This window comes from Protopterus annectens, chromosome 3.part0 (assembly GCF_019279795.1).
Source record: "Protopterus annectens isolate FY-2018-M chromosome 3.part0, PAN1.0, whole genome shotgun sequence".
NCBI lineage: Eukaryota > Metazoa > Chordata > Ceratodontiformes > Protopteridae > Protopterus > Protopterus annectens.
In genome coordinates this window covers 302,291,792-302,319,516 of record NC_056731.1, presented here as the reverse complement: position 1 = coordinate 302,319,516, position 27,725 = coordinate 302,291,792, and the positions used below count along the sequence as shown (strand labels likewise).

The window sequence follows — 27,725 nt, the reverse complement described above, 5'->3', positions numbered from 1 at the left end:
GCAGGTTTACCATGGTGCAAACAGAAGAGACGAATGCAGTGGCATATCCACTTAGAAATAGTCTGCTTTGATATAGCCTTCCCCCTCTGACCCTACAGCAAATGCTACAAGTAGTTGCTCAGACTTTCTTAAAGATTTGGGCCTGTTTAAGTAGAATCTTAGTTGTCTGTGTACATCCAATGAATGCAGAATCCACTCCCCCTTGTTCTGCGGATTTGGGTAAAATGTTGGCAGGTGAATGGTCTGGTTAAGAGCCACACTGGATACCACCTTAGGCATAAAAGAAGGATTGGTCCTGAGGGACACCCTGTCCAGGTAAAATGCAATAAAAGGCTCCACTGCCATGAGAGCCTGTAGTTCTGAAACCCTTCTTGCTGAAGTGACTGCCAAGAGAAAAGCTGTTTTCCAAGACAGAAATTTTATATCCGCAGTAGCTGCTGGTTCAAAAGGAGGCAGGGTGAGTTTTTCCAGCACAAAATTGAGGTCCCATGCAGGAGTTGGTGATTTTCTGGGAGGCCTTAAATTTTTGGCCCATCTAAGATACTGTTTAAGCAGAGGATGAGAAAAGAGGGGAGGCTCTGTGTTGTAATGAGCCGAGATGGCAGAGGCATGGATTTTTATTGAAGAAAAAGATAGGCCCTTGTCAAGCATCTCAGTCAAATATTGTAAAATCTGAGGAATATCGGGCTCTGCTGTGTCTATTCCTTGTTTGGTTCCAAGCACAGAATCTCTTCCATTTATCAGCATAAGACTTTCAAGTACTAGGCCTTCTGGCTTCCAAAATGACATCCATCACAGATTTACTGAGAGGTGTAGTTTGAATAATTAGTTGATTAGCCATGCTGCAAGATTCAGAGTTTGGAGCGGAGTGTGCAGAATTCGACAGTTCTGCTGAGACAGTAGATAAGGTATCTGAGGCAGGTACCATGGAGGAAAGTGAGACATATTCCTTAGAAGTGGGTACCAGTGCTGGTGAGGCCAGTCCGGAGCAATTAGGATCATTTTTGGTTTTTCCTGTCTGACTTTTAGTAAGACCTTGGAGAGTAGAGGCAGAGGGGGAAAGGCATAGACTGATAGTTTTTTCCAGCTGAAGGATAGCCCATCCACTTTCCATGCTTTTTTGTGATGAGTTGTTGTGCAGAATTTGTCCAACTGATAATTTTGGGGAGAGGCAAATAGATCTATGTCTGGGCTCCCCCATTTCTGTGTTAACATGCTGAAGATATGTGGATCCAGTTTCCATTCGTACAGGTCCATAAGATTTCTGCTTAGGTCGTCTGCCAGAGTATTTGGCTTTCCTGGCAGGAATTGAGCTTGAAGATGTATTTGGTAAGTCAAGGCTGTGTTCCACAAGGCCATGAATAGTCTGCAAAGGGGGTAGGAATGTGTACCCCACTGCTTGTTTATGTACCACATAACTGTGGTGTTGTCCATCTTTATCAGTAGTTGTCCTGGATGAAGTAAATTCTTGAAGGCTGTCAGAGCATTCTGAACAGCTAGCATCTCTTTCTGGTTGATATGCAGATGCATTTGGTTTGGCCTCCATTTGCCCTGAATGCATCTCCCTGCCAGGTGGGCCCCCCAAGCATAGACTGATGCGTCTATAGTTAGGGTTTGAGTGGCAGGGGGTAGAGTGAATGACAGTCCCTTGTTTTGGTGACATGTCTCTGCCCACCAAAGAAACTCCTGTTGTAGGCAGGGAATGAGAGGAATTATTGTTTCCAGACTGTGACAATGTTGACTCCATAAACTTTTTAGGTACCACTGAAGTTTCCTCATATGCAGTCTCGCATATGGAATTAGTAGAATGCAGGATGCCATGAACCCCAAAGCCTGCAGAATTGGTCTTGCAGATAACTGGGGTTTTGTTGTCATTTGTTCAAAGTATGTTGTCAGTTGCCTTTGTTTGTCTGGCATGAGGTAAGCCATCTGGGCAGTTGTATTCAAGCTTGCACCCAGGAATGTAATTATTTGAGAGGGTACCAGTTGTGATTCCTTTTCATTTATGGTGTACCCTAGGCATGCTAGAAGCCTTTTTACAAATGCCAGATGTTGAAGAAGTGTGTCCTTGTCCTCTGCTTGAATGAGACAATCATCCAGATAAGGATAGATTTGTATGCTTCTTTGTCTGCAGAATGCAATTACTGGTGCAGGGCACTTTGTAAAGACCCTGAGTGCAGTAGATAAGCCAAAGGGCAGTGCAGAGAACTGGTAATGCAAAAAACCTGCTTTGAAGCGGAGGTATCTTCTGCATGATTACCTTATTGCGATATGCAGGTATGCCTCTTTTAAGTCTAGAGTTACTAACCAAGCATTCCTGCCTAGCATAGGCGGTAGCTGTTGTAAAGTCAGCATGTTGAACTTTGGAATGTCCAGGAACGTGTTCAAAATCGTTAAGTCCAGTATTGGACTCCATGAATTGTCTTTTCTGGGTACCAGGAAAAGTCTTGAATAAAAACCTTGTCCTTTTTCCTTTTCTGGTACCGGTTGAATAGCCCCCATATTCAGGAGGGACATAACTTGTTTCTGGGCTTCTGCCCACTGGTTTTGTGGCAGATCCGGCCATCTGTTTGGAATTGCCCAAGTATGGAAATGAAATCTGTAACCCTGGGATACTATGTTTAATACCCAGTTCTCCTAGGTAATTAACTGCCAATTTTGAGCATGAAGCGCTAGTTTTCCCCCCAAGGGGGCTGCCAAAAGATAAATGCTTGGTGATGGTAGAGGAAAGTCAATGAGACTGCTTACTGTAGGGCTGTGCTTTGTTTTCTCCAGATTTGGAGGTGGAGGCACCCCATTGCTTTGACCTGTATGAACCTGTGATTGGTACCTGGAGCCTCTTGAGCACCTGGATTTGCCCTGAGTGGCTCTGCTGGACACAGGAAAGGACCAATTTTTAGTAGGCCAGTGCCTACTGAACCTGGGTGGCTGAACTTGCAAGACATCTTTTACAGTTTGCATAGATTTTGCTTTGTCTTCCATTTTCTTTAAAACCTCTTCTGCCTTATTACCAAACAGAGTATCATGCTGCAAAGAAGCATCCAACAATTTAGCTTTAACATGATCAGGCAGATTTTGCTCCTTGAGCCAGGCATGCCTTCTAATCACAGATCCAGTAACGGCAGCCCTACAAGAGGCCTCCAAGGAATCAAAACCACATTGCAAAGTATGCTTTTCAACTTGTTCTGCTGAATGCAATAATTCCTGGAACTCTTTATTTTCCACACAATTAGAAATCAACATAATTTTCTGTTTCAGTATGCCCATAACATGCTGTTGATATTTAAGCATATGAAACTGGCAGTTTAAATCCCTGATTGCCAAGGTTGCAGACGTATAAACCTTCTTACCCCATCTATCCAGCGCCCTGGAATCTCTATCAGGAGTAGGGTTTTTGGCTGTAGAGGCCTTTACACCCTTGGGACCCTGAGAAATAGTCTCAGGATCAGCAGCAGGATTTTTGAAAAGAAATTTGTGGGAGTCAGGAACCCTGTAATATCTGTCTGGCTTACTAGGAGCCGGAGGCAGGAAATCAGGAGCCATGCTTGATTCCAAGAACACATCATCCACAATGTCTAATACAGGAGGTATTGCCAAAGGCCTATGCTAAGGAAGAAGAAGGAAATCCCTAAGCCTCTTTTTTGATTCAGAGAAGTCCTGACTCTCCCAGTGAAAATGTTCCCTTAAAGTATGCAAAGTCTCTCCGAAAGAGTAATCCTGAGGAGGAGATGCAGATGGGATGGATTCCTTTGCATCAGAATCTTCATAGGGTGGAATAGAAAATTCCTGATCAGAAGAGGAATCAGAAGAAATGGAAACCTTATCTGAAGATTCATAATCAGTGCCTTGCCTAGGCCTATTAGCAGCAGGGGGGGGGGGGGGGGGAGTTGGGAACTCCTGAACAAGGTAATTAAATCCTCAGCCATTTTGATTTGTTTTTTAGGCACATGGGCCCGAACACATGGCTCATGCGTCAGTTTTTTAGACATAGAAGTTGTTTTTGACCTTGTTTTTGTTGCTGGCGTTGGTTTAATATAAAAATGTTAAGGCCTGAAAACACCCTCAGAAGCCTGTGCCTGATCAGCAGCTCCAGACCCATCCAAGGGAGAGACATCCGCGGGTTCAATACTCTGAGATACTCGCGGCATACCTGACTCCGAATGGGTCTCGGTAGAGGCCTGCGACCCAAAAGTAGCGGGTATCAGGGGCTGCGAAAGTGCCTCACTGAGTACTGGCCAACCGGCGACTGGCTTAGGAGAAGCTTCATCGTTGGTGTTGGACCTCGATGGTCTGTCTCTGTCTTTTTCTTTGCGTTTTTTATGAACTCCAGTAGTCGGATTGCGGCAAGAAAGACTGAATAAAATGGCGTCAGCTGCATGTTTTATACCCCTGACGACCTGACGTCATGGAAGTGGAGACAGCAACCGACGCAGGACCCAAGACTTTGTTATTCAGGCTGACTGAGGGCAACCTGCCAGCAGATTACCCAAATGTAATAACTGAAACAGTGAAACACGAAGAACATCTGTGATGCCTTCTCCTTTTACTACCAGAGTCTTCCCTTTTTCCTTTTGAAGGTTAAATTCAGAAACTCCATATGTTACAATTAACTGGTGTAATATTCTTCCTCAATGTAACTGAATGCTAAATGTAAAGGCAACATGAAAGAATTGTGGAAGACAGTACATCCTTTCTGGTATACATTTAGTCAAATGATCCACAAATAACACTACTTCAGGACTAAAGAGTGATCTTTTGATATTTACTACTCAGAATCCTGCCTGGTGCCTCAGTCGGTATTCCATGCAAATTTCTAGCCGATATCAGACGGACTCACTGAAGTTATAAAACACCTCAAGAACTTCATCTAAAGCTGTTCTAATAGGAAAAGGCATAAATACTAGATTTTTTGACAAACTGTTTAATTGCAGTGAGTTTTTGTGTGACTGCAATTTATCATTAAAGATAAACACTACTACAAACTTCACAAACATAAGCCAGAAAACAACACAAACTGATAAGTGTGAAGTCTTCTCTCCATCACCAAGTCTCAAAGCTTTTTATTAGGAACAGTGATAAAAAAGCTTATGTTGTTAACTCTGCGGATGCCTCATGAGCTCATGTTAACAGTACAGAAGAATTCTATGGCAGACAGAAGTGAAGGGACTAATGTAGTCTGCTATCGCTCTCTCTCACCCAAAAAGAAGTAAATGCTAAAAATCCTCTAAAGTAAAGCAGTAATAGTATGCAAGATGTAACTATAAATGATCAAGAAAAGCGTTGTCTGCATAACCATGGATCACACTTTACACACATCAGTACTTACTTCCTCAAGAGGAGTGTATAAGAACTGGAAAAAGAAACAAAGATACCTATGAATTTATATACTTGCTGCTTGCTATTTTTCCATAAATGTTTTACACATATGTATGTCATATACATGCACACATATTTATACTGAAAAAAGATGACTAATACTCTAAAATGTGCAATCTAGAAAACCAGTAAAATTTATTTTATATATATATATATATATATATATATATATATATATATATATATATATATATATACACACACACACACACACACACACACACACACACACAGACCACAATAAATCATTTCAAAACTTTTCCCACCTTTAATGTGACCTATAACCTGTACAATTCAATTGAAAAAACAAATCTATTAGGGGAAAAAATATAAAAAACATAAAAAATAAGAGTAAAAATGTTTGTTTTACTTGTTTTTTTTATATATACATAAATGTTTTACTTTTTCCACGGTGGTGCAGTGGTAGCATTGTTGCCTCACAGCAAGATATTCTCCCGTTCGATTCTCAGCTAGTGTGGGGGGAGTGCCTTCTGTGTGGAGTCTGCATGTCCTCCCCGCGGGTCGAGTGGCGTTTCGAAAGACATGTGTGAATGGGCATGCCTTCGTTGAAGGTTGGGCGTCAAGCTGGCAACTCGGCACCGTGAAAATCTACTGCCAATCATTAGCGGACCGGAGTTCCGCTGTGGCGACCCCTAACCGGGAAAAGCCGAAAGACAACAACAACAACTAGCTGGTTGCATAAGTGTGCACACCCTTAAACTAATAATGTGTTGAAGCACCTTTAGATTTAATTACAGCATTCAGTCTTCTTGAGTAGGAGTCGATCAGCATGGGACATCTTGACTTTGCAATATTTGCCTTTCCTCCCTTTCAAAAGCTCTCCAAATCTGTCAGATTGCGAGGGCATCTCTTGTGCACAGTCCTCTTCAGGTCACCCCACAGATTTTCTACTGGATTTAGGGCTGGGCCATTCCAAAACTTTAATTTTCTTCTGGTGAAGCCATTCTTTTATTGATTTGGATGCATGCTTGGGCTCATTGCCATGCTGAAAGGTGAAATTCCTCTTAATCTTCAATTTCTACGAGATGACTGAAGGTTTTGGGCCAACAGTGACTGGTATTTGGAATTGTTCATAATTCCCTCCACCTTGACTAAAGCCCCAGTTACAGCTGAAGAAAAACAACCCCAAAGCATGACACTGCCACCACCATGCTTCATAGTGGGGATGGTGTTCTTTTAGTGATGCAAAGAGTTGTTTTTGCACCAAATGTACCTTTTGGAATTGTGGCCAAAAAGTTCACCCTTGGTCTCATCAGACCATAACACATTTTCCCACATGCATTTGGGAGGCTTGATGTATTGTTTTGCAAATTTTAGCTGAGCCTGGATGTTTTTCTGTGTAAGAAAAGGCTTCCATCTTGCAACCCTACCACATAGCCCAGACATATGGAGAATACGGGAGACTGTTGTCACATGTAGTACACAACCAGTACTTGCCAGAAATTCCTGCAGCTCCTTCAATGTTGCTGTAGGTCTCTTGGCACCCTCCCTGACCAGTTTTTGTCTTTTCATCAATTTTGAAGGGACATCCAGTTCTTTGCAACGTCACTGTTGTCCCATATTTTCTCCACTTTTTAATTGACTGTCTTCACTGAGTTCCATGGTACATCCAATGCTGTGGAAATTTTTTTGTACCCATCTCCTGACTAATACCTTTCAACAATGAGATCCCTTTAATGTTTTGTAACCTCTCTGTGAACCATGGCTTTTGATGCAGCAGCCAACTGAGTAAATGTCAGTCAGAAAAATCCTACTAGGACAGCTGAACTTTATTTGGGGTTAATCAGTCTCTAATTGATGGCAGGTTTGTACCCAGGAAGACAAAATGCTGTAATTAAATTAAAAGGTGTTTCAACAAAGTATTAGTTTTAAGGGTGTGCACACTTATCCAACCAGCTTATTGTATGTTTTTTATTTTTTCCCCTAACAGATTAGTTCTTCAATTGAATTGTACAGGTTATAGGTCACATTAAAGGTGGGAAAAGTTTTTAAATGCTTTACTGTGGTCTCCTTTTTTATATCACAAAAACCTGGCATTTTAATAGGGGTGTGTAAACTTTTGATATCCACTGTATGTGTGTGTGTAGGTTTACTATCATTATTCTGACTCACAGGTGCTCGAGTCATCCTATGACTGACGCAATTCTGTGAAGTCAGAATGCAGAATTCTGGTATACCTGACAAACACCGAACCTTTAAACTCCCTACCGCTATGGACCCAGGAACAGTGTTACCATGGGTCAAGAAGGTTAGACAGCCTGGAATGTTGGTGTTCAACAATCCACTGTTCGGGATGTAGAACCTCGCAGGTGGTCTCAACCCTCACTGAGACAGAATAATGATAGTAAACACACACACACATATATATATATATATATATATATATATATATATACACACACACACACACACACATATATACATATATATATATATATATATATATATATATATACATATGTACATATATATATATATATATATATATACACACGCACACACACGCAGACCAAGTAGTGTGCAAATTGTAAATCCAGTATTAATTATTACTGCTGAAGTATATCAAACTGACCGCAGCAAAAGTTGCTGTTTTTCTGTATTACAAATCTTATCTGGCAGTGCTGTTATTGTCCTAACATATAGTTCAGACAGGAAGAACACTTAGAAGAAATTTAAAACTGAAAAACAGCAGTTGTGACTACACAAAACAGATTGCAATTACATTTTAATCTATTTCCTGATTTATCTCTACCTTTGTTTGCAATTGCTGATTTCCAGAAGTGTTTCTTGGTCCTAACAATGCTGACTGAGCACAGGTCATCTGCTGTTGCGGTTGGACTGCTGCTCCTTTTTTCAATGTGACCTTCCGAAACTGTTGTGTCTGCAGCTGAGGCTGCTGTAGCTGTAACTGTTGGGGTCCACCCTCAAAATGGGAATACATAATATTCTCTCCCATGTGCTGAAAAACAAACAAAATAAAACACTGTTCTATTCAATGCAAATTATGCCAGTGCTGTAATTTGCTATGTGCAGCATAACTAACCTAACTCTGGCAAGGCAGAGCAAGCAACTTTCAGACAAAAAACTTACTGGATCCATTACAGTTTATTCATTTTTTCTTATTCATTCTCCACTGCCCCTCTTTATCCAGTTCAAGGTCATGTGGGAGTCAGAACCTACAGCATGAAGCAGAAACACCACATGCTGCATACCAATCCTCCCCCTTCATGTAGAGGATTGGCAGTTCACTTAAAACTTGAGTTTGAGAAGTCGGAGAAAAACAAAGCCCCACAGAAAACCCACATGGACACAAAGGAGAAATGCAAATTTTTCACAGAAGACACTTCAGTTGAGAACTGAACCGAAGAACCATACAGTGCAAAGCAATGTGCCACAGCATTACCCTTCTATGCATTTTAACTGCCCATAATTTCCACACATTCAGAAAACTTCTGTCTGTCCTTATTTTATTTTTTTTTTTGGGGGGGGGGGGCAACAAATAAATTAGTAGTGCTTTATATCTACCACTCCTTCCTCTTCTTAGTCTCAATATACCCAGTGCTCAACATTGCAGCTTTCAATTCTCCAGTCACACAGCTTATAAAAACAGAAGGACTTCATCATGAGATGCAACATGCCTATATTTTTACAGTGTTAAAGTGTTTAACTCTACCAAAATAGTACTGCAACTTGCTGCACTAAACTACATCCCCCACATCTTTATGGCTTTGACCGAAAATTATTCTGTACTGCACTTGGGCATTATTTTTTTGTAAATTACAACTGATGGATATTACTGGTTGCAACAGAAATATGACATTTTGCAAAAATTATGAAGGTACAGCTTAAAAACAAAAATAATTTTAAATCTGACAAACAGCATGTCCTACTTTAATTACTACATATTATTCTGTCCCAGTCTACATACAGTGTTCTACAAAATCAATTAATAGTTCACAGATCACCAAAATAAAAAGTCCAAGTGCACAAAACTGTCAATAGGGAATTTAACTCTCATTTTACTGAATACTGGACAAGTCACAGCAAGACATGGCAAAAGAAGCTGATCCTATACAAGACCTATTGTAAAAGAAATCATATGTGGTCAGTGACCACAAATGAATACGTTCGGTTAATGTTCCAAGAAGAAATAAGGCGATACAACACACCTATTTTGCAAATATGTTAACAGACAAGTTAAAAAGTATATGTTTAAACAAATCTACCAGTGACACCAGTAACACCTACTTGTTTACTGCCTCCAAATAAGCCCCTTTTATGGTGTCTTAGAGAAAAGTACTTTCAGCCCTTTCACAATCTGACAGATCAAATCTTATTTTCATTCTTAAACCTTGAGAGTGGTTATATCATGAACCTGCATTCAGCAGACAGCAAATTGATTAATCCCCCGCTATAGAAATCTCAGCTCTTGATTACAACTATGAACTGTTAAGCAGCATTACTGTGGAGTGACAACACTTGACAAATTCCCAATCTATTTTCCTCAAGTCTTTGTGGTCCTGCTAGCTTGCATTAACCCTGATGAAAAATTAATTTTCCTTATCTGTTGCTAAGCCTGAAAATCCAAATCCGCCAAACTGGCAACTCTTTTATACAGGTATTATGAAAACCTAAAAGATTAATTGCATGCTGTCAGGTGATGTTAAATTAATTTCTGTTCTCCTGACAAGAAGTTGATAGTATGTACTGCAAGAGCAGATAACATTGTCAGGACACACACAAGGACAGCAGAGCAGTGTCCCAGGGCAGCATCATGTCAATTGTTCTCTCACTCAGGTCTGACTTCAGAGCTAAAGGTAATGCTACAGAAATCACTGCCAGGAATCACACGGAAGTTTGGAATGACTGCAATATAATACTTTCTAATCTCTATGAAAATTCAGAAGCAACATGCATTTTATGTCACTCCTCCATCAAACTGTTGTGCTGGGGCTAAATCACTAGCTCCCTTTGAGCAGTTCAGTCTTCTTTAAAAAAAAAATATGAGTGCTGACAACCTCAGATATCTCTGAACTCATCCCTCCCTCTACCACAGTGAGAACAAAACTACAACTATGTGGAAACAACTAATTTGCAACTTTACAGCCAGTACCCATAGACCTTCATTTCCAACACATACGACAATACAAACAAGTGAAGACCACATTGACTCAGCTACTTTACAGACATAGGTTCACAGGTACAGATACCAGGCAATAGGTCCAATACATCATTAGCAGGCTAGCCAATGCACTTCCCAATACTTGTTCCCTTTACTCATAACAAAAACAAAGGACAGAACAATGGTAAATGCATTCAATAATTGTGTTATTTTTGGTTAGGGAGCTGCTTTGTTTGATATGGAGGGAACTTATTCCATAGGAAGGGGATTTTCTGGGAGGGAGATGATCCTGCCAAGAGATTACCAGATAGACAACTGAGAGATGTGTCTCTCTAAAGTGGATATATGAGGTGCTACCAGTTTTCTGAACAAACAAGAGATTAAGCAGGAGAAGACAGTTTGCAGCCTTGTTGGCCAGGCAGAAACAATAAAGAAACAGTGTAAAAGACAGAGTCGAGAGAGCTTTTAGCCACTCTACAGGAGCTCAGACTTAAAAGAGTTTCTTTACAAGGAAATGCTGAGGTTTTTTTTTTTTTTTTCAGTTGTGTGATATGTCTGGATAGGTAAATGCCTAAGGGGGCAGTATATTCAAGTATGGGTCTGACAAGGAAAGAGTATAGAGGGGCAATGAGTTCTTCTGACCTAGAGAACATGTCTTTAGTAATTAGTTGGGCTAAGTAAAATGACTATTTTTCTGACATTCGAAATATAGTGGTAAAAGGAAAATAAGGGGTTGTAACTTATGTGGCAGGTAGAGGAGTGCTCGTGTTTACCAGAGAATACAGTAGTACATTTATTTGCATTTAGCTTTAGTCTCAATGACACTATGTCTGTGAGAGTTAGGCCCTTTCAGAGTACATGGATGTCTTCTGGCGAGCTGATGGCAGCTCTGAATTTGCAGTAATTATCAAATTTAGGCCCATGATGTTAGCTTTGACATCAGTTAAGTAGATGTTGAAGGGGTACCAGCACGATGAACTTCTTTTTTAGGGAAAAGTGTGCCTCCAACTGTGAAACAGTATGTCCTGTCTATAACGCAATTAGCTATCTGGTAAGTTATGCAGAGGTTTACATTTAACTAGGCTAGTTTTCTTGTGTGGAATAGTACGAAAGGCCATGTCCAGACCCACACAAGCATTGTGCACAGACCTGCCTTTATCTGGTGCTGTATGACATTCTCAAAAAAATCCACCAGGTTAAGTAGGCAAGCTCTGCTTTTCACAAATCCAACTTGATTTGGGACAGGGGCTTGTAATCTTCTCAGTATCCATGTTCAACAGTTTTTTGATTATACAATTCCATTATTTTACAAATGGTAATAGTTGGTCTGTAGTAGGGCTGCTAATGTGGAGAGGTACCACAACAGCTGTTCTTCAAACCACGTACACAGCCAGTGAAAAGGCAAAAAGTAACTCGTTTTCAGATAGACTTGGTGAGGCAGTGTTTCAGGCTGACAAGGAAACATGGTATGTTGTCTGGACCCAAAAAGGACTTGTTCAAATTTAATTACAGGGTTTGCTTAATGGAAGGTGGTGCTGGAGGGAACAGGATGAGGAAGAGGGAAGAAGAATGTGGTAAATTTGACCACTAGTATATCTGTGATTTCCTTGGGTTAGAGTGGGTGGTGCCACTGGACATAAACAGAGTGCAGTGCTACTGCTGAGTACTGCTCCTAAGATCCCAAAACAGAAGAATGTTCTGCTGCTGTCCTGGGATGATGTAGCAGTACTTACTACATACACTGCCTTCCAGGGTTGGGTTGGGTTCTTTACCTTAATTTATTTATCCTTTTGATGTCAAGTTTAGTGCAAGCAAATTCATGTTTACTCTTGGAGCCAAAAGTTTTTTTTTTTTCTCTTTTGTTATACAGTTTAAAGATATTGAGGTTTCACCATAAACTACAGTTGTACACATCATAAATTTAGTTGTTCAAGTGTATTCACTGTTACAGTCTTGACTTGTGGAATTTCCTGTTGTGTAAGCCCTTGGCCGGCACAACTAAAATGTCCCTCCTCCTTAGGCTGGTGGGCATCCTATCCAACATCAGTATGCTTCTGTATATAGAGAGCCAGTCAACCCCATATGATCCATTTTTTTCTTGCCCTATAGTAGGTCGGAGCCCCCAAGATGAACAATAAAGGCAAGGGTCTAAAGACAGAGACTAGGCCAGGTAGGGAGAACATCCAGGGGGTCCACTAGCTTGACAGAAGCAGACTACTACTGCAGGCAAGGGGGAAGGAGGGAGGGAGAGAAGACTGCAACAGTGAATATAAGTGTACACAACTGCACTATGTTCTTCATGCTTCACTGCTGCAGTCCTGACTTGTGCGATGATTCCCAAAGCTGAGAAGAGGGTGGAAGGAAGATTATGGAGAGGAGAGGATGCCCCGCAGGATGGCAGTGGCGAATCCTGCTCTAGACCTAGAAAAGGTTGATACATGATGGTGTTTGGTAAAGGTAAGCCCAGATGACCAGGCTACAGCAGCTTCTAAAATGTCTTTGGTAGGAACTCCTTTCAGTAAGACAGCAGAGGTAGCAGTCACCCTACAAAAGTAAGTCCTGACAGCTTCAGGTGACTTTTAACCATGATGGCTATAATAAAAGGAAATACAGTGAGAGATACATGTTGAAATAGTCTGTTTGAAAACTGGCTTCCATTCAGAGCCAGTGGCAAAGGACACAGAGAGATGGTCTGATTTTCTGAAATATTTAGTTCTAGCATGATAGTAGTGGAGCTGTCAGTGCACATCCAAGAAATGAAGGATTCTCTCCCCCTGGTTCTGAGGATTGGGGAAGAAGGCGGGCAAGTGTATGGCTTGACTCAAGGATGCCTGATCATTTTGAGTGATCACCTTGGGCATAAATGATGGGTTAGTCCTGTGGGATACTTTTCCTGGGTGTTCATAGGTTCATAGGTTGGTACTAGGTTATCAGCCCTAGGGCCTTTACAAGCCTAGCCATAACAATTCCCTGGCTATTTCTTCCCACATTATTTACTTTCCTGGACCCCTGTCTAGCAGGGCGATTGACGTGAGAAATGGGTTCCACTGCCATGACAGCCTGCAGCTTACAGACCCTCCTAGCTGAGGTGACAGCCAGTAAAAGAGCAGTCTTCCAGGTTAAAAATTATAGGTCAACAGAAGGTGCCGGTTCGGGGGTGGGGGTTTGGTAATTTTTTCCAGAACAAAACTGAGGTCCCATGGAGGTGTGGGTTGGTTCTTAAGAGGTCTGATGTGGATCACCCCCCTAAGGAACTGTTTCAGCAAGGGGGTGTGAAAAGACAGGAGGAAGAGTAGAGATGTGTGCAGAAATGGCTGATGGAAGAAAAGGACAGGCCTTTGAAAACCAGGGTAGCCAGGTAATCTAAAATGGCAGAGAACATGGCTGAATTAGGATTGAGGCCTTGTTGCTGGCAACAGATGGAGAATCTTTTCCACCTGGCTGAGTATGACTTCCTAGTACTAGGCCTTCGGGCCTCTTTGAGAATGTCTTGAACTAGTTTGCTTAGGGCAGGCTCAGACCAGAGTGCTGAGGGGGTATCCAGGCTGAGAGTCTATAGACTGGGATGCACAAACCTCCCCTTGTCCTGAGTCAGAAGGTCCACTCTCTGAGGCAGTGATGGCAAGCCTATGACAAGCGTGTCAAAGTTGACACACGCCACAATGTTTTGGGTGACAGATCAGTGATCACTAGCACCCGGGTTACCAAAGATACAGCTTTTGCATTCATTGCTCATGTGAAGTGCACTGAATTATTTTGTGCCAGGAGCTTCTGACACGCCAAACCCAAAAGGTTCGCCATCACTGCTCTGAGGTAGCTGCCATGGTTTTTTGTGGGTTAAATTTAGTAGCAGAGGATACTAGTGCTGCCTGGGCCAGTCTGGGGCCATCAGAATGACTCCTGGTTCCTCTTTGATTTTCTGGAGGACCCGTGGAAGAAGAGTCGAATGAAGGTGGGACCCATAAAGGAAAAAGGTGGGTCCAAAGGAAAGTGAAGGCATCTATCTTCCACACTGACAGCAGTTTGCTCCTGTAACAGAATCTTTTTAGCTGAGCATTTTCTTTGTTGACAAAGAGGTCTGTCTGTGGGTTCCTCATTTCTGGACTATGCCGAGAAAAACTCCCTGATGTAGATGCCACTCATGGGGAAACATCAAGTTCTTGCTGAGGTGATCTGCTTAAGTGCTTTGAACACCTGGAAGGTATTGTGCCATGAGGTGCAAAGTACAGTTTTGTACCTACCATAAATTCGAGGATCATTGCTTTTATCCTATTGGGTGGGCTGTCAAGTCCGGCAGTGGGCGAATATAGAGTATGGTATGGCTGGTCGGGGCGCATTAGACGCTGACGCGATCATAGGTCAGAAAATGCGCGCATGACCGATCATATCCTCAGTATTTCAGGTGTAGAGTAAGTTTTCCAACACAAAATTGAGGAGTTTCCAATCTTAAGGAGCTCGTGGGGGTCTTATATTCTTTGCCCTCCTAAAGATATTGAACAAAGGGATGCGAAAACAATGGTGAAAATCAATGCAATTGATTGTGCTCCAAAATCATGAATACTAATGGAAATCTGCCAGTAAACCTTTTGTACTAGGTGAGGAAAGATATTGAGAGCCACTTTAAAATTTGTTGGGGAAAAAAAGAAATTCTTTACTAGTTTCCAAATAAAAACCTCTTTGTAGATCAAGTGTACCCTTTTACCTTGTACTAGGGACCGTAGCTTCCATAATCACATTCAAAACTTGTTGAAAAAGCCATGACCTGCCTTGAGACAACACAGAATATGCCAGCTAATTCAAATCCCAAGTGAATGCTATTTGAGAAGATGACCGTCCTTCTGAGCTGACAGATGTGAGACCAAGGTAAGGAGATGGGCTTCCTGAAAGGCACTCATAGTAGTGGGTACCAGTGTTGCACAGCCAATCTGGAAACTTTAAACTTTGTGCAGTGGTTCTTGTTGGCCTGCAAAAGGCACTATTGTGGTGGTTTGGCAGAGGTGAAAAGGCATACACATGAAATGAAGATCCAGTGTGTCAAAGAGCATCCACTACATGAAGATTTGTGTCACGACATGGGATGCAAAATAGATCTGCTTCTGGTTTCTGAAACATGAAATCTGAGTGGGAAAAACCATGCTATCAATTTCTGAAAGTTGCTGGTATCCAGTTTCATAAGTGTTAACATTGTGTGCATCTGCTGGACATCTGCTACTGGGGTTCTGTTTGTTGCAGAAACCCACATGACAGAGTTATAGTCCGAAGCCGCCTTAGTCCTCTATAGAATCATTCTACATCTTGTTGATGTTATGTATTTCCCCTGTGCTGTTGATGTACCACACTTGACATGTATGTTGTCTATTAGAATCAACACCTACTGGAAGAAGTAACTCCATTTAGATAATAGTGGATGGACTGCTAACATCATCTGTCGTTTGATTAGCTAGTGCCTTAGTTTAGGTCACAGACTTGTCTCAAGCAACTGAATTTAGATGAGCCACCCAGAAAAGCTTTATCCGGTCATCCTGTCGTTAATGACTGTGTCCATTTTTGCTCACCCATGCTGTCTCTATACATGCATTGTTGGCATTACACCACACCAATTCTTTTTTGTGGCCAAGGAGTATTTGCTTGACAGAAGATGCCGCTAGCAGTGCTGTGTCCATACAGATTGAGATACCATTGCAGCTTCTGATGACCTAGTTTGTGTCAGGGAAGCTGCAGAATGCCTGAATGCCATGAAGGCTAATGCTTGAAGGACTGTCCTTGCAGTCCTAGTCTGTACTGTAGGACTTGATACTAGGCTGTAAAGGATAGACTCTTTTGTGCTTCCGGGTCTTGAAAGGCCATGCTTGATGTATTCAGTCTACACCCAGAAAGGCAGGCCATTGAGAGGGCCAGAGACTGGACTTTATTGACGTTCTGGAGCCCTGGGCATCTTAGCAAGGCTATAACATATTCCAGATGAGCCAGAACAGCTTCCTTTCTTGAGCCAGAATCAGGAGAAGCCAAAATGAGATGATTTGGGCTTTCTTAGATGAGAAGTAAGCTATCAGCAGGCCAGGCCTTTGTGAAATATAAACGTAGATAGATCCAAAGTTTCTTCCCAGAGAATCTAGCCAAAGATTGTTGAAGAGCGCAGATACTTCCTGCAACAGTCTTTCCAGCACATGAAACAAAGCTTGAGGAGATCTAAGTTGTACTCGGAACAGGTTAGATAGCAGAGTGAAAGTAGTTGTAACGTCAGGTCTTTGAACCTTGGAACCCTGGAGAATAAAATCGGATATTCTTTCTGAAATTGGTCCTGTCTGAATGAAAGCCTACTTTGAACAGACAGGGTGGAGCTGCATGGCTTTGGTAGCCTTTGTGGAGGAATGGCCCCTGGAAATAAAACTTGTTTGAGAGGGCAAGCCCCTCTTTCCAAACCTGTAAGGAGCGTCAATGATTTGAAAGGGCCAGAAATGTATGGAAATAAAAACCCAATTTTCTTTGAATGAGATCCAAATCCCATCAAAGGGCTGTGGTCACGAGAATCTACTGGCAGCTGAAAGGACGAGTTCCTCCCAAAGGAGCAGAAAGGACTGAATCACAGCCACTCAAACTGAGTCATTGGGTCCCCAGACGTCTGGACTAAAGAACCTCCCTCACCATCCTTCTGAGGCCTTGTCTATCCCTACCCTCTAGGCCTAAATCATAAACAGGCCCCTACCATCCAATTTCTACCCTAGACCATAAATCATAAGGCCAATAAAACCAAAAATAAGTAGGCCAATTTCTACTTTACTTGGTGCACATTTGCAAAATGTCCTCTTGTTTGCATAAAACTTTGTCTCACATTTTCTTAAAACTGTTCCACAGGCCTCCCAGCATCCACATCGAACTGTAAAACTGTCAGATGTGCCTTAACCTCCTCAAGGCAATTCTGAGTCCACCTCAGCCAGGCATGAGAGCGCTTAACAAGAACTACAGGCAAGCACCCTCGAGGAAGCCCACCAGCCACATCAAAACCACATTTGCAAAGATACTTACACACTTTACCAGACACATGAACTATCAACAGCAACTTTTTGCTGTGAAAGGAGATAATTTTGATACCTTGATTTCAAAAGTGAAAGAAGATAATTTTTGATGTTTGGCATGTGAGCGGCAATTTCTTTCCTCATAGCTAAAGCCCTTGCCTCTTGGCACCAGTAGGATCTCCACAGGGGCCACTCTTACCTTAACACTTGGGGTTTTCAGGACCTGAGAAAACACTTTGGGTCCCTGATAGGAAAAGGAGCTTGCCCTAGGACTCTTAAAAAGATACTGAGGCTTCAGGCCAGGAGCCAAGCCTCAGGAGACAGGGTTTGGGCAGGAGGCAAAATAAAGGGTTCAGGAAGCCTCTGCAGGACATAGGCACCTAATTCCCCTAAGGAGGTTCCTAAGAGGGCCCTAAACCTTTTTAAAAAACAAAATTCCCTGGCCCATGGAAGGAATCAAGTATGGAATGCAAAAATCCTCTGGAAACTCCCTCATAGAGGGGGAGCTCCTGAAATCAAAATCCTCAGGAGACAGAATAAAGTGGAATCCTCACATCAGATCTAAGAATCCTCAGAATACTCCCACTGAACATCAAGATCATCAAAGCCTCAACACTCCCTAAGCCCTCCAAAATCAGGTTTCCACCCTATAGTAATCAAATCTTCAAATTAACACAAAATCAAGCATATAGGCACTTCTGCCAGAACCTGAACTGCTCCACCCCACAGAACCTGCCCAAACCCACCTCTCAAATCTAGAAACAGATACAGAAGCTCAAGAAGTTTTGGGACAGAAGGAAGAACAGTTACCTGGGAAGACAGGGAAAAAGCTCTACAAGGAAGCCAGCACATCCTGTAACAGTAAAAGAAACTGAGACTCCAAAAAGTCTCTCCTGAGAAAAGAAAACTCATGACCTCTCTTTTCACTGAGCCGACTAAAGAACGGTTTCTGTCCGGGACGGTTCATCAACCCCTGTTTTGCGCTTTTTGTCTTTGCGCTTCTTGGGCCGAGCATCCGCTGGATTTTATAATTGCATAATTCCCAAACACACAACCCTTCACACTAACTAACCTTCACATAACCGCTTTGTTAATAAAGTGCTAGCAAACTGCTTTACAAACGTCGTGCTCGGGCCTAAACAAAGGTATACACAAGGAGTGGTAATCAAATATGAGGTATCTGTTTCCCCACAAACAAAATACGTTTATTCACTTTTTCCTGACATCCGGAAAGTCTGAGGCAGAAAAAACCAAAATGTTCTAGCAGGATAACTCTTAACTCTGATTAGGTCTGAAACTCCGACTTCAGAAATTAAAGGCAGCCAACCTGCACTAAAAAACTGCTTCTGCATCGGACCATGGGCAAAAAAGACTGGATATGGCGTCGGTCATGCGCGTAGTACCCTGGCTGACGCCAGTTCACGCATGTCTAACCCCGGAGCCACATACTCTCTGGTATCTGACCGACTGGACAGCGGACTACCCAATAGTTAGGACTGCAGCAATGTGGAATGAAGAACATCTGCATAGAGCGCACTGTCTCCCAGATCTGCATAGCTAGTTGACACAGTAAGAGTGAGTGCCTTACCATTTATGTACCACATGACTGTGGTGTTGGCTGTTTTGATGAACAGGACCTCTGGTTTCCATTTTTTTTTTGAAAGCTACTAGACTCTTTTGAACTGCCACAAGTTCTTTCCAGTTTATCTGCTTGCCTCTGACCCAAATTTCCCATTTGCCTCAGGACTGAAAGTGTTGAAAATGAGCCCTCCAGGCTGTCTCTGAGACATCTGTGGTTAGTGTCTGGCTCTGAGGTGTGAAACTGAAGGAGAAATCCAGGTTCTGAGCACAAGTCTGTGCCCACCATGCAAATTCCTCCTTGAGACAGGGGATCAGCTGAATTTCGGTCACCAGGGATTGAGAGTGCTGGCACCACACATTCTTGAGGTACCACTGGAGTTTCCTCATGTGCAGCCTGGCCAGATGAAGTATGAGGACACAAGACGCTGTGTAGCCTAATGCTCTGAGGAATTCCTTGGCTGAGAGGCAATGTCTCTGCATAATATTTTGGAAGAACTGAGTCAAAAAGGAGACTTTTTCTGGAGTGAGAAAGGCCTTTTGAAAAGAAGAATCCAGAAGAATCCCAGAAAAACTATCCTAGTGGATGGGTCTGTGTTGAAATTGTGTAGATTTATGGTGAACCCCAAGCTGGTGAGGAGGTTCTCAGTAAAAGCCAGATCCCTGAGGAGCTTTGATCAACTTGTGGCTTGAATAAGGTAGTCATCCAGACAAGGATAAATATGGATCCCTCTTGTCCTGCAGAAGGCTATCACAGAGGCTAAACACTTTGCAAAAACCCTGGGAGCAGTAGACAAGCCAGACAATAGTGCAGAGAAAGTACAGTTGTGTACACTTAACAAAAATGTAGATGTTTGAGTGTATTCACTGTTGCAGTCCGGGTCACCCATCCGTCAGCCCCCCCATTCTATACATCTTCTTTCCTTCACTATGCTCAAAAACATTTGTGGTGTATCTGCTTTTAGTTGAAGGTAAATTTTGTGTGTTCTAAAGTGCATCTATATATTTATAGTTTTAAATATATATTTTTGCTCCCCACTTGGGGGGCACCTGACATCCGGCGCAAGAAAAAACGATTAAAATGGCGTCGGCTGCATGTTTTATACCCCTGATGACCTGACGTCATGGAAGAGGAGAGAGCAACAGACACATGTTTTTCGTGTAAGCCCATAACATGCTGTTGATATTTAAGCATATGAAACTGGCAGTTTAAAGCCCTGATTGCCAAGGTTGCAGACGTATAAACCTTCCTTCCCCATCTATCCAGCGCCCTGGAGTCTCTATCAGAAGGGGTAGGATTTTTGGCTGTAGAAGCCTTAACACCCTTGGGACCCTGAGAAATCGTTTCAGGGTCAGCAGCAGGATTTTTGAAAAGAAATTTGTGGGAGTCAGGAACCCTGTAATATCTGTCTGGCTTACTAGAAGCTGGAAGACAGGGAATCAGGAGCCATGCTTGACTCCGAGAAAACATCATCAACAATGTCTAATAGAGGAGGTATTGCCAAAGGCCTATGCTGAGGAAGTAGAAGAAAATCCTTAAGCCTCTTTTTGGATTCTGAGAAGTCCTGACTCTCCCAGTGAAAATGTTCCCTTAAAGTATGCAAAGTCTCTCCAAAAGAGTAATCCTCAGGAGGAGAAGCAGAAGGAATGGATTCCTCTGCATCAGAGTCCTCATAAGGTGGAATACAAAATTCCTGATCAGAAGAGGAATCAGAAGAAATGGAAACCTGATCTGAAGATTCATAATCAGTGCCTTGCACCTAGGCTCTTAGTGGCGGGAGGGGGCGGGTTGGGAACCCCTGATCAAGGTGATTAAATCCTAAGCCATTTTGATCACTTGTTTTTTAGGCATAAGGGCCTGAGCACGTGGCTCATGCATAAGTTTTTTAGATAGAGAAGTAGATTTTGGCCTTGTTTTTGATGATGACGTTGGTTTAATATACAAATGTTGAGGCCTGAAAACACCCTCAGAAGCTGATGCTTGCTCAGCGGCTCCCGGACCCATTCAAGGGAGAGACATCCGCGGGTACAATACTTGCAGAATCTCATGGCGTACCAGACTCCAAATGGGTCTCGGTAGAGGCCTGCGACTCAAAAGTAGCAGGCATCAGGGGCTGCGAAAGCGCCTCACTGAGTACCAGCGAACCGGCGACTGGCTTAGGAGAAGCTTCGTCGTTGGTTTTGGACCTCGACGGTCTGTCTCTGTCTTTTTCCTTGCGTTTTTGTGAACTCTGGTAGTTGGATTGCTAAACAACGACATTTCAGGATAGTTAAATCTTGAACGAAAATATTTAGAAGCAAAAATATACTGACGCTTAATAGTGCGTAGGTTAAATTTAGCACAAAACCGACAGCAAGGCACGTTGTGATCAGGAACTAGGCAAGGAATACAGTACAAATGAAAATCCTTATGAGGTATTTGCTTCCCACAAGCAAGTAATGCAATTATTAACTTTTACTGACATCGGTAAGGAGCAAGAAAAAGTTTCCACAACGAGGTACTTAGCTTTAGTTTGAAGACTTCGGTTCTGAAACTCGAAAACAAAAATTTTAGGAGTCAGCCGACCAGCACTTATGAACTGCTTCTGCTTCGGGCACCGCGCGGCAAAAAAGACCAATTAAAATGGCGTCGGCTGCATGTTTTATAGCCCTGACGTCATGGAAGAGGAGACAGCAACCGACACAGGACCCAAGACTTTGTTATTCAGGCCGACTGAGGGCAACCTGACAGCAGATTACCTAAATGTAATGACCGCAACAGTGAAACACGAAGAAAGTACAGTTTTGTACCTACCATAAATGTAGATGTCCGATAGGAATGCATCTGCAGTCCTTACAAATGGGTAGTCCTGTCGTCAGGCAGCCCTTCGGTCGGCCGGATTACAAAGTCTGGGTCTGGCTTCTGCTGGTGTCGCGCTTCACCCGATGTCATAGCTGCAGTTTTTCGGGTATAAAGGCATCAGCCGACGCCATTTTCCTCAGTGTTTCTTGCCCCAGATGCCAGGTGCCCTCTTGGATGGCTAAATTTGGATAAATGCCAATGTTTCCAAAAAGTAGAGAGCAAACACATAAAATAAGCATGTATGTACATATATACAAACAAATACACCATAATAGATCCCCCCCAAGCTAGCTGAAGGATGGCAAATACCCTAGGAGTACCACAGAGGGGAAGGTGGGTGGGTAATCCTGACTGCAGATGCATTCCTATCGGACATCTACATTTATGGTAGGTACAAAACTGTACTATGTCCTTCAAGGATGCATCTGCAGTCCTTACAAATGGGTAGAATACCATAGCTAAACTAGGGAGGAGGAAAAAAGGAGAGATTATGGTGTAGTTAGGATCCCTTGCAAAACAGCAGTGGCAAAACCTGCTCGGGATCTAGAGTATAAAGGTAAATCGTAATGCTTGGCAAATGTATGCACGGAGGTCCAAGTAGCAGCCTCTATAATGTCCTTGGTAGCCACTCCTCGTAAGAAAGCTGTGGTAGTGGCTGTAGCCCTTGTGGAGTGAGGCCTGATGTTCTCTGGAGTTTTCTTTCCATGGTAGGAGTAACAGAATCTAATGCAATTTCCTATCCATTTGGAGATTGTCTGTTTTGAAATTGGTTCTCCTTCCTTTCCTGTTGCATATGCTACCAGAAGCTGGTCAGTTTTTCTATTGGACTTGGTCCTGTCCAGGTAATAATTGTCTATGTACATCCAAGGTATGCAACAGTCTTTCTCCCTTGTTCTGTGGGTTGGGGAAGAATGTAGGTAGGTGGATAGCCTGATTTAAAGACACTCTGGATACCACCTTAGGCATAAATGTAGGATTTGTTCTCATGGACACTCTATCTTGATGGAAGATCAGGAAGGGTTGCACTGCCATTAATGCCTGTAGTTCAGAGACCCTTCTTGCTGAGGTGATTGCCAGCAGGAAAGCAGTCTTCCAGGATAAGTATTGTAATTCTGCTGTTGCTGCTGGTTCGAAAGGAGGAAGTGTCAATTTTTCTAGCACAAAGTTCAAGTCCCATGCTGGCAATGGTGGTTTCCTGGGAGGTTTTTTAATTCCTCTCAGAAACTGTCTGAGCAGAGGATGAGAGAAGACAGGAGGATCCAAGCTGTATTCTGCTGAAATAGCTGATGCATGTATCTTGATGGAAGAATAGGACAGGCCTGTATGAAAGAGCTCTGCCAAGTACTCCAGGATGTTGGCTATGTTTACCAGTGCCACATCTTCTCCCTTGCAGTACTCCAAATGAGATATCTTTTCCATTTTGCTGCATAATTCTTTCTTGTTGAAGGTCTACGAGCCTCAAGGATTATGTCTTTAACCCTTTGGGATAAATTTGGGTTAATTGTTCTTATGTAATGTTCCAGGCAGTTAGCTGCAGAGTTTTCAGGTTTGGATGCAGGATGTTGTAGTTGTTCTGTGTTAACAGCAATGGGATCAGGGTAGTGCCCATATTTGTTCCCGAGACATGCTCCTCAGCAATGGGTACCAATGTTGTCTTGGCCAGTCTGGAGCTATCAGAATGATCCTTGGACGTTCCTCTTTGATCTTCAAAAGCACCTTGTGCATCAAAGGAAGTGGTGGGATTCTGTATGCTGTCAGGTTTTTCCAACTGAAAGATAGGGAGTCCACCTTCCAAGCAAGTGGGTGGTACGTCCTTGTGCAGAATTTCTGTAGCTGGTGATTGAGTGGGGATGCAAATAAGTCTATTTGTGGTAATCCCCATTCTCTTGTGATGGCTTTGAAGATGTCCGGATGCAGCATCCATTCGTGGGCATCTGTGGTAGTTCTGCTTAATATGTCTGCTAGAATGTTTTCTTTTCCCGGTACAAAAATTGCTTGTAACTGAATGTTGTAGCTCAGAGCCACATCCCATAGGTCCAGTGCCAGCCGGCAAAGAGGATATGAATGTGTGCCTCCCTGTTTGTTGATGTACCACATAACTGTGGTGTTGTCTGTCCTTATAATCAACTGACCTTCTTGGAGAAATGGTCTGAGTGACTGGATTGCCAATTTTACTGCCAGCATTTCCTTTAGATTTATGTGCAGGCGCAGCTGGTCTTGAGTCCATAAGCCTTGTATGCACTTGCCCAGCATGTGTGCCCCCCAACCGAGGTCTGAGGCATCTGTCGTGATGGTTTGGCTTGGTTGACTGTTGCAGAAGGGCAATCCTGTGTTTGATTGACAGGCCTGAGCCCACCATAGGAACTCTTGCTTCAGGCATGGGATTATTGGAATTTTGGTTTCTAGGCTGTGCTTGTGTTGGGACCACAAATTCTTTAGGTACCACTGTAGCTTTCTCATATGCAGTCTGGCATGAGGGACCAGAATTATGCAGGATGCCATGAAGCCTAGGGCTTGCAGTACTTTTCTTGCAGTTAGATGGTTCTGCTTTGTTAATGCCAAGAAGTAGAGAGGTAGTTGCTCTTTCTTTTCTGCAGTTAGGAATGCCATTTGTTTTGATGTGTCCAGCTCTGCACCCAGAAAGGTTATTCTTTGGGATGGAATCAGCCTTGACTTTTTTATATTGACTGTATATCCCAGGGCTTGCAGCAGGTAGATGACTCTTTGTAAGTCTTCTGTTAGCTTGCTTTTGTTGTCCGCTTGTATCAGGCAGTCGTCCAGGTAGGGATAAATTTGGATCCCCTGAAGTCTGCAATGAGCAATTACTGATGCCAGGCATTTCGTGAACACTCTGGGCGCAGTAGATAAGCCAAAGGGCAATGCTGAGAATTGATAATGCTCTGATCCTGCAAGAAATCTGAGGTATCTTCTGCAAATTGGTCGTATGGGGACGTGCAGGTATGCCTCCTTGAGATCTAGAGTTACCAGCCAAGACTCCTTGCCCAGCATGGGAAGAAGCTGCTGTAGGGTCAGCATTTTGAATTTTGGAACAATGAGGAATGTGTTTAAAGCGGACAGGTCGAGAATAGGCCTCCATTTGCTCTCTTTTCTTGGTACCAGGAAGAGTCTGGAGTAAAATCCCTTTCCTTGTTCCATAGATGGTACCTTTTCCACAACTCTCATTCTTAATAATTGAGATATTTGCTTTAGAGCTTCTGCCCTTTGAGTAGGTGGTAGGTTTGGCATTCCTCTCTTTCCTGGTAGAGTATGGAAATGGAACCTGTAACCTTGGTCTATAGTTTGCAAAATCCATTTTTCCTTGTGATGCAATGCCAGTTCTTTGAAAATAAGGTTAGCTTTCCGCCTAAGGGTGCTTCCAGTTGTTCCCTGGTAGGCGGTGCCACAGCCAAGTCACTGTGATTGTGTTGTTGTAGTGGTGGTGGCTGCGTCCGTGCCTCGCTGGTTGTTACCTTGCCACTGGCTTCCCCTGTAGGCACCCCTGGATTGGTTTCTGCCTCTTGAACGCCTATTCCTGCCTCTCTGTGTCTTAGAGGAGTCCGGAAAGGACCAATGTTTGGAGGGCCAGTTCCTGCTAAACCTTGGAGGTTGAACCTGTAAGAAATCTTTCACTGTTTGTACAGATTTCACCTTGTCTTCCATCTTTTTTAGTACCTGCTGTGCAGGGGAACCAAATAAATTGACTTTGTCCATGGGTGCATCCAAAAGCTTTGATTTGACATGGTCTGGTAATGCCTGCTCTTTCAACCATGCATGTCTCCTGATAACTGTGCCAGTCATGGCTGATCTAAAGGAAGCCTCCAGTGCATCATAGCCACATTTTAAAGAATGGTTACTAACCTGCTGTATGTTATGTACCATTTCCTGAACATATTTCTTATCTAAAGATTCTTCAGAGGACAGCTTTTTAGTTAACTGGTCGAGCATAAACTCTTGATATTGAATCATATGAAATTGGCAGATCAAAGCCCTAGCTGACAAAGTAGCAGAGGTGTAAACTTTTTTACCCCATCTCTCTAAGGACCTGGATTCCCTTTCAGAGGAGGGTTTTTAGTAGATGTAGTTGCTACAGCTTTAGGGCCCTGGGAGATAGTCTCTGGATCTGCAAAAGGAGCCTTGTATAAATGGTGATGAGTGTCCGGGACCCTGTAGAACCTATCGGGCTTAGCAGGGGCCGGAGGTAATGAATCAGGAGCAGTGCAAGCATCATTAAATGCATCATCTACAACAGAAAGAACTGGGGGTATAGCTAAAGGCCTATGCTGTGGCAAATGTAGAAAGGTTCTAAGCCTTTTCTGGAGTCTGAGAAATCTTGGCCCTGCCACTGAAATTGTTCCCTCATAGCATGCAAGGTTTCCCCAAAGGAAAATTCCTCAGGTGGAGAGGCTGAAGGAATGGACTCTTCAGCATCAGAGTCTTCGTAAGGGGAATAAGGAGCCTCAGGAGGGTCTGTATGTTCTGAGTCATCAGAGGAATCATCTGTGGATACTGGCTCAGGGGGCTCTGCTCTAGGCCTCTTCTCTGGAGGTGGATGAGAGGTCCTGTCTGGATGAGGCTGGGATCCACGAATTAAAGAAATGAGATCCTCAGCCAAAGAAAGCATATGGGAACTGGTGCTGGGCCTGTGAGAGGGGGGTTTGACAGGCACCGTTTTGAAGCTTTGGCTGCTTTAGCCCTGGCAAAGGCCTTAATAGACATGGCTGCAGGAGGCCTAGCAGCTCCACGTGCAGGGGTTGAAATATCCAAGGGAATAGTGTCTGATAATTCCTGAGAAACCGCAACTGCAGGTTGGATTTCAGAAGCCGATTCCACCAGGTTAGAAGAGGCCTCGGTAGAAGGCATGTTTTCGGCTGGGGGAAGAACCGCTTGCTCGGTTTCAGCCAAAACCGAGACACTTGTGGTTGGCTTAACTGCGGTTTCGGCCGAAACCGCGGACCGCGAGTGTCGGTCCTTTTCCCTGCGTTTTTTGGTAATTTGTCAAGTCGGAGGATCCGACGGCATGATATAAGCAAAATCAGAGCCGAAAAACTGTTCTGCAAATTCCGACCGACGTCTAAGCGTCCGTCGGTTAAAAGAAGCACAGGCTAGACAAGCTGCTACGTCGTGGTCTGGGCCTAAACAAGGTAAGCAGTAAGAGTGGAAATCTTTATGAGGTATTTGTTTCCCACAAGTTAAACAGTTATTCACTTATTCTGACATCGGCTGAGGCAAGAAAGAGTCCCCAACGGGGTACTTAGCTTTACCGACCGGCACTTGCGAACAGCTTCTGCTTCGGGCGCCACGCGGCAAGAAAGACTGAGGAAAATGGCGTCGGCTGATGCCTTTATACCCGAAAAACTGCAGCTATGACGTCGGGTGAAGCGCGACACCAGCCGAAGCCAGACCCAGACTTTGGAATCCGGCCGACCGAAGGGCTGCCTGACGACAGGACTACCCATTTGTAAGGACTGCAGATGCATCCTTGAAGGACATCATCTGAAAGTGACTGGTACCTGCTCTGAAAATTAGAAAGCTTCTGCATGATTCCTCTATAGGAATGTGCAAGTAAGAATCTTTTAAGTCCAAGGTGACCATTAACACATGAGGAGCTATGAAGTTTCTGGAGAGTCAACATTTTGAATTTTGGTACCAGTAGGGACTGACTGAAGGTGGACAGGTCTAAAACAGGATGCCAAGAGCCGTCCTTTCTGGGAATCAGAAATAGCTTGGAGTAGAAACCCTTTCCTTTTTGGTGTTCTCGGACTGGCTCCAC

At 43.2% G+C, this 27,725-nt stretch overlaps 1 protein-coding gene across 1 annotated transcript in view; it reads right to left on the bottom strand.

Annotated features, from left to right (window-relative positions):
* Window positions 1-27,725, bottom strand: part of RBM33 (RNA binding motif protein 33) — a 1,894,586-nt gene that overhangs the window by 340,263 nt on the left and 1,526,598 nt on the right. The window contains exon 16 of the mRNA XM_044064784.1: window positions 8,150-8,356. Coding sequence (XP_043920719.1) covers window positions 8,150-8,356 — 207 coding nt within the window. The remainder of the gene's footprint in view (window positions 1-8,149; window positions 8,357-27,725) is intronic.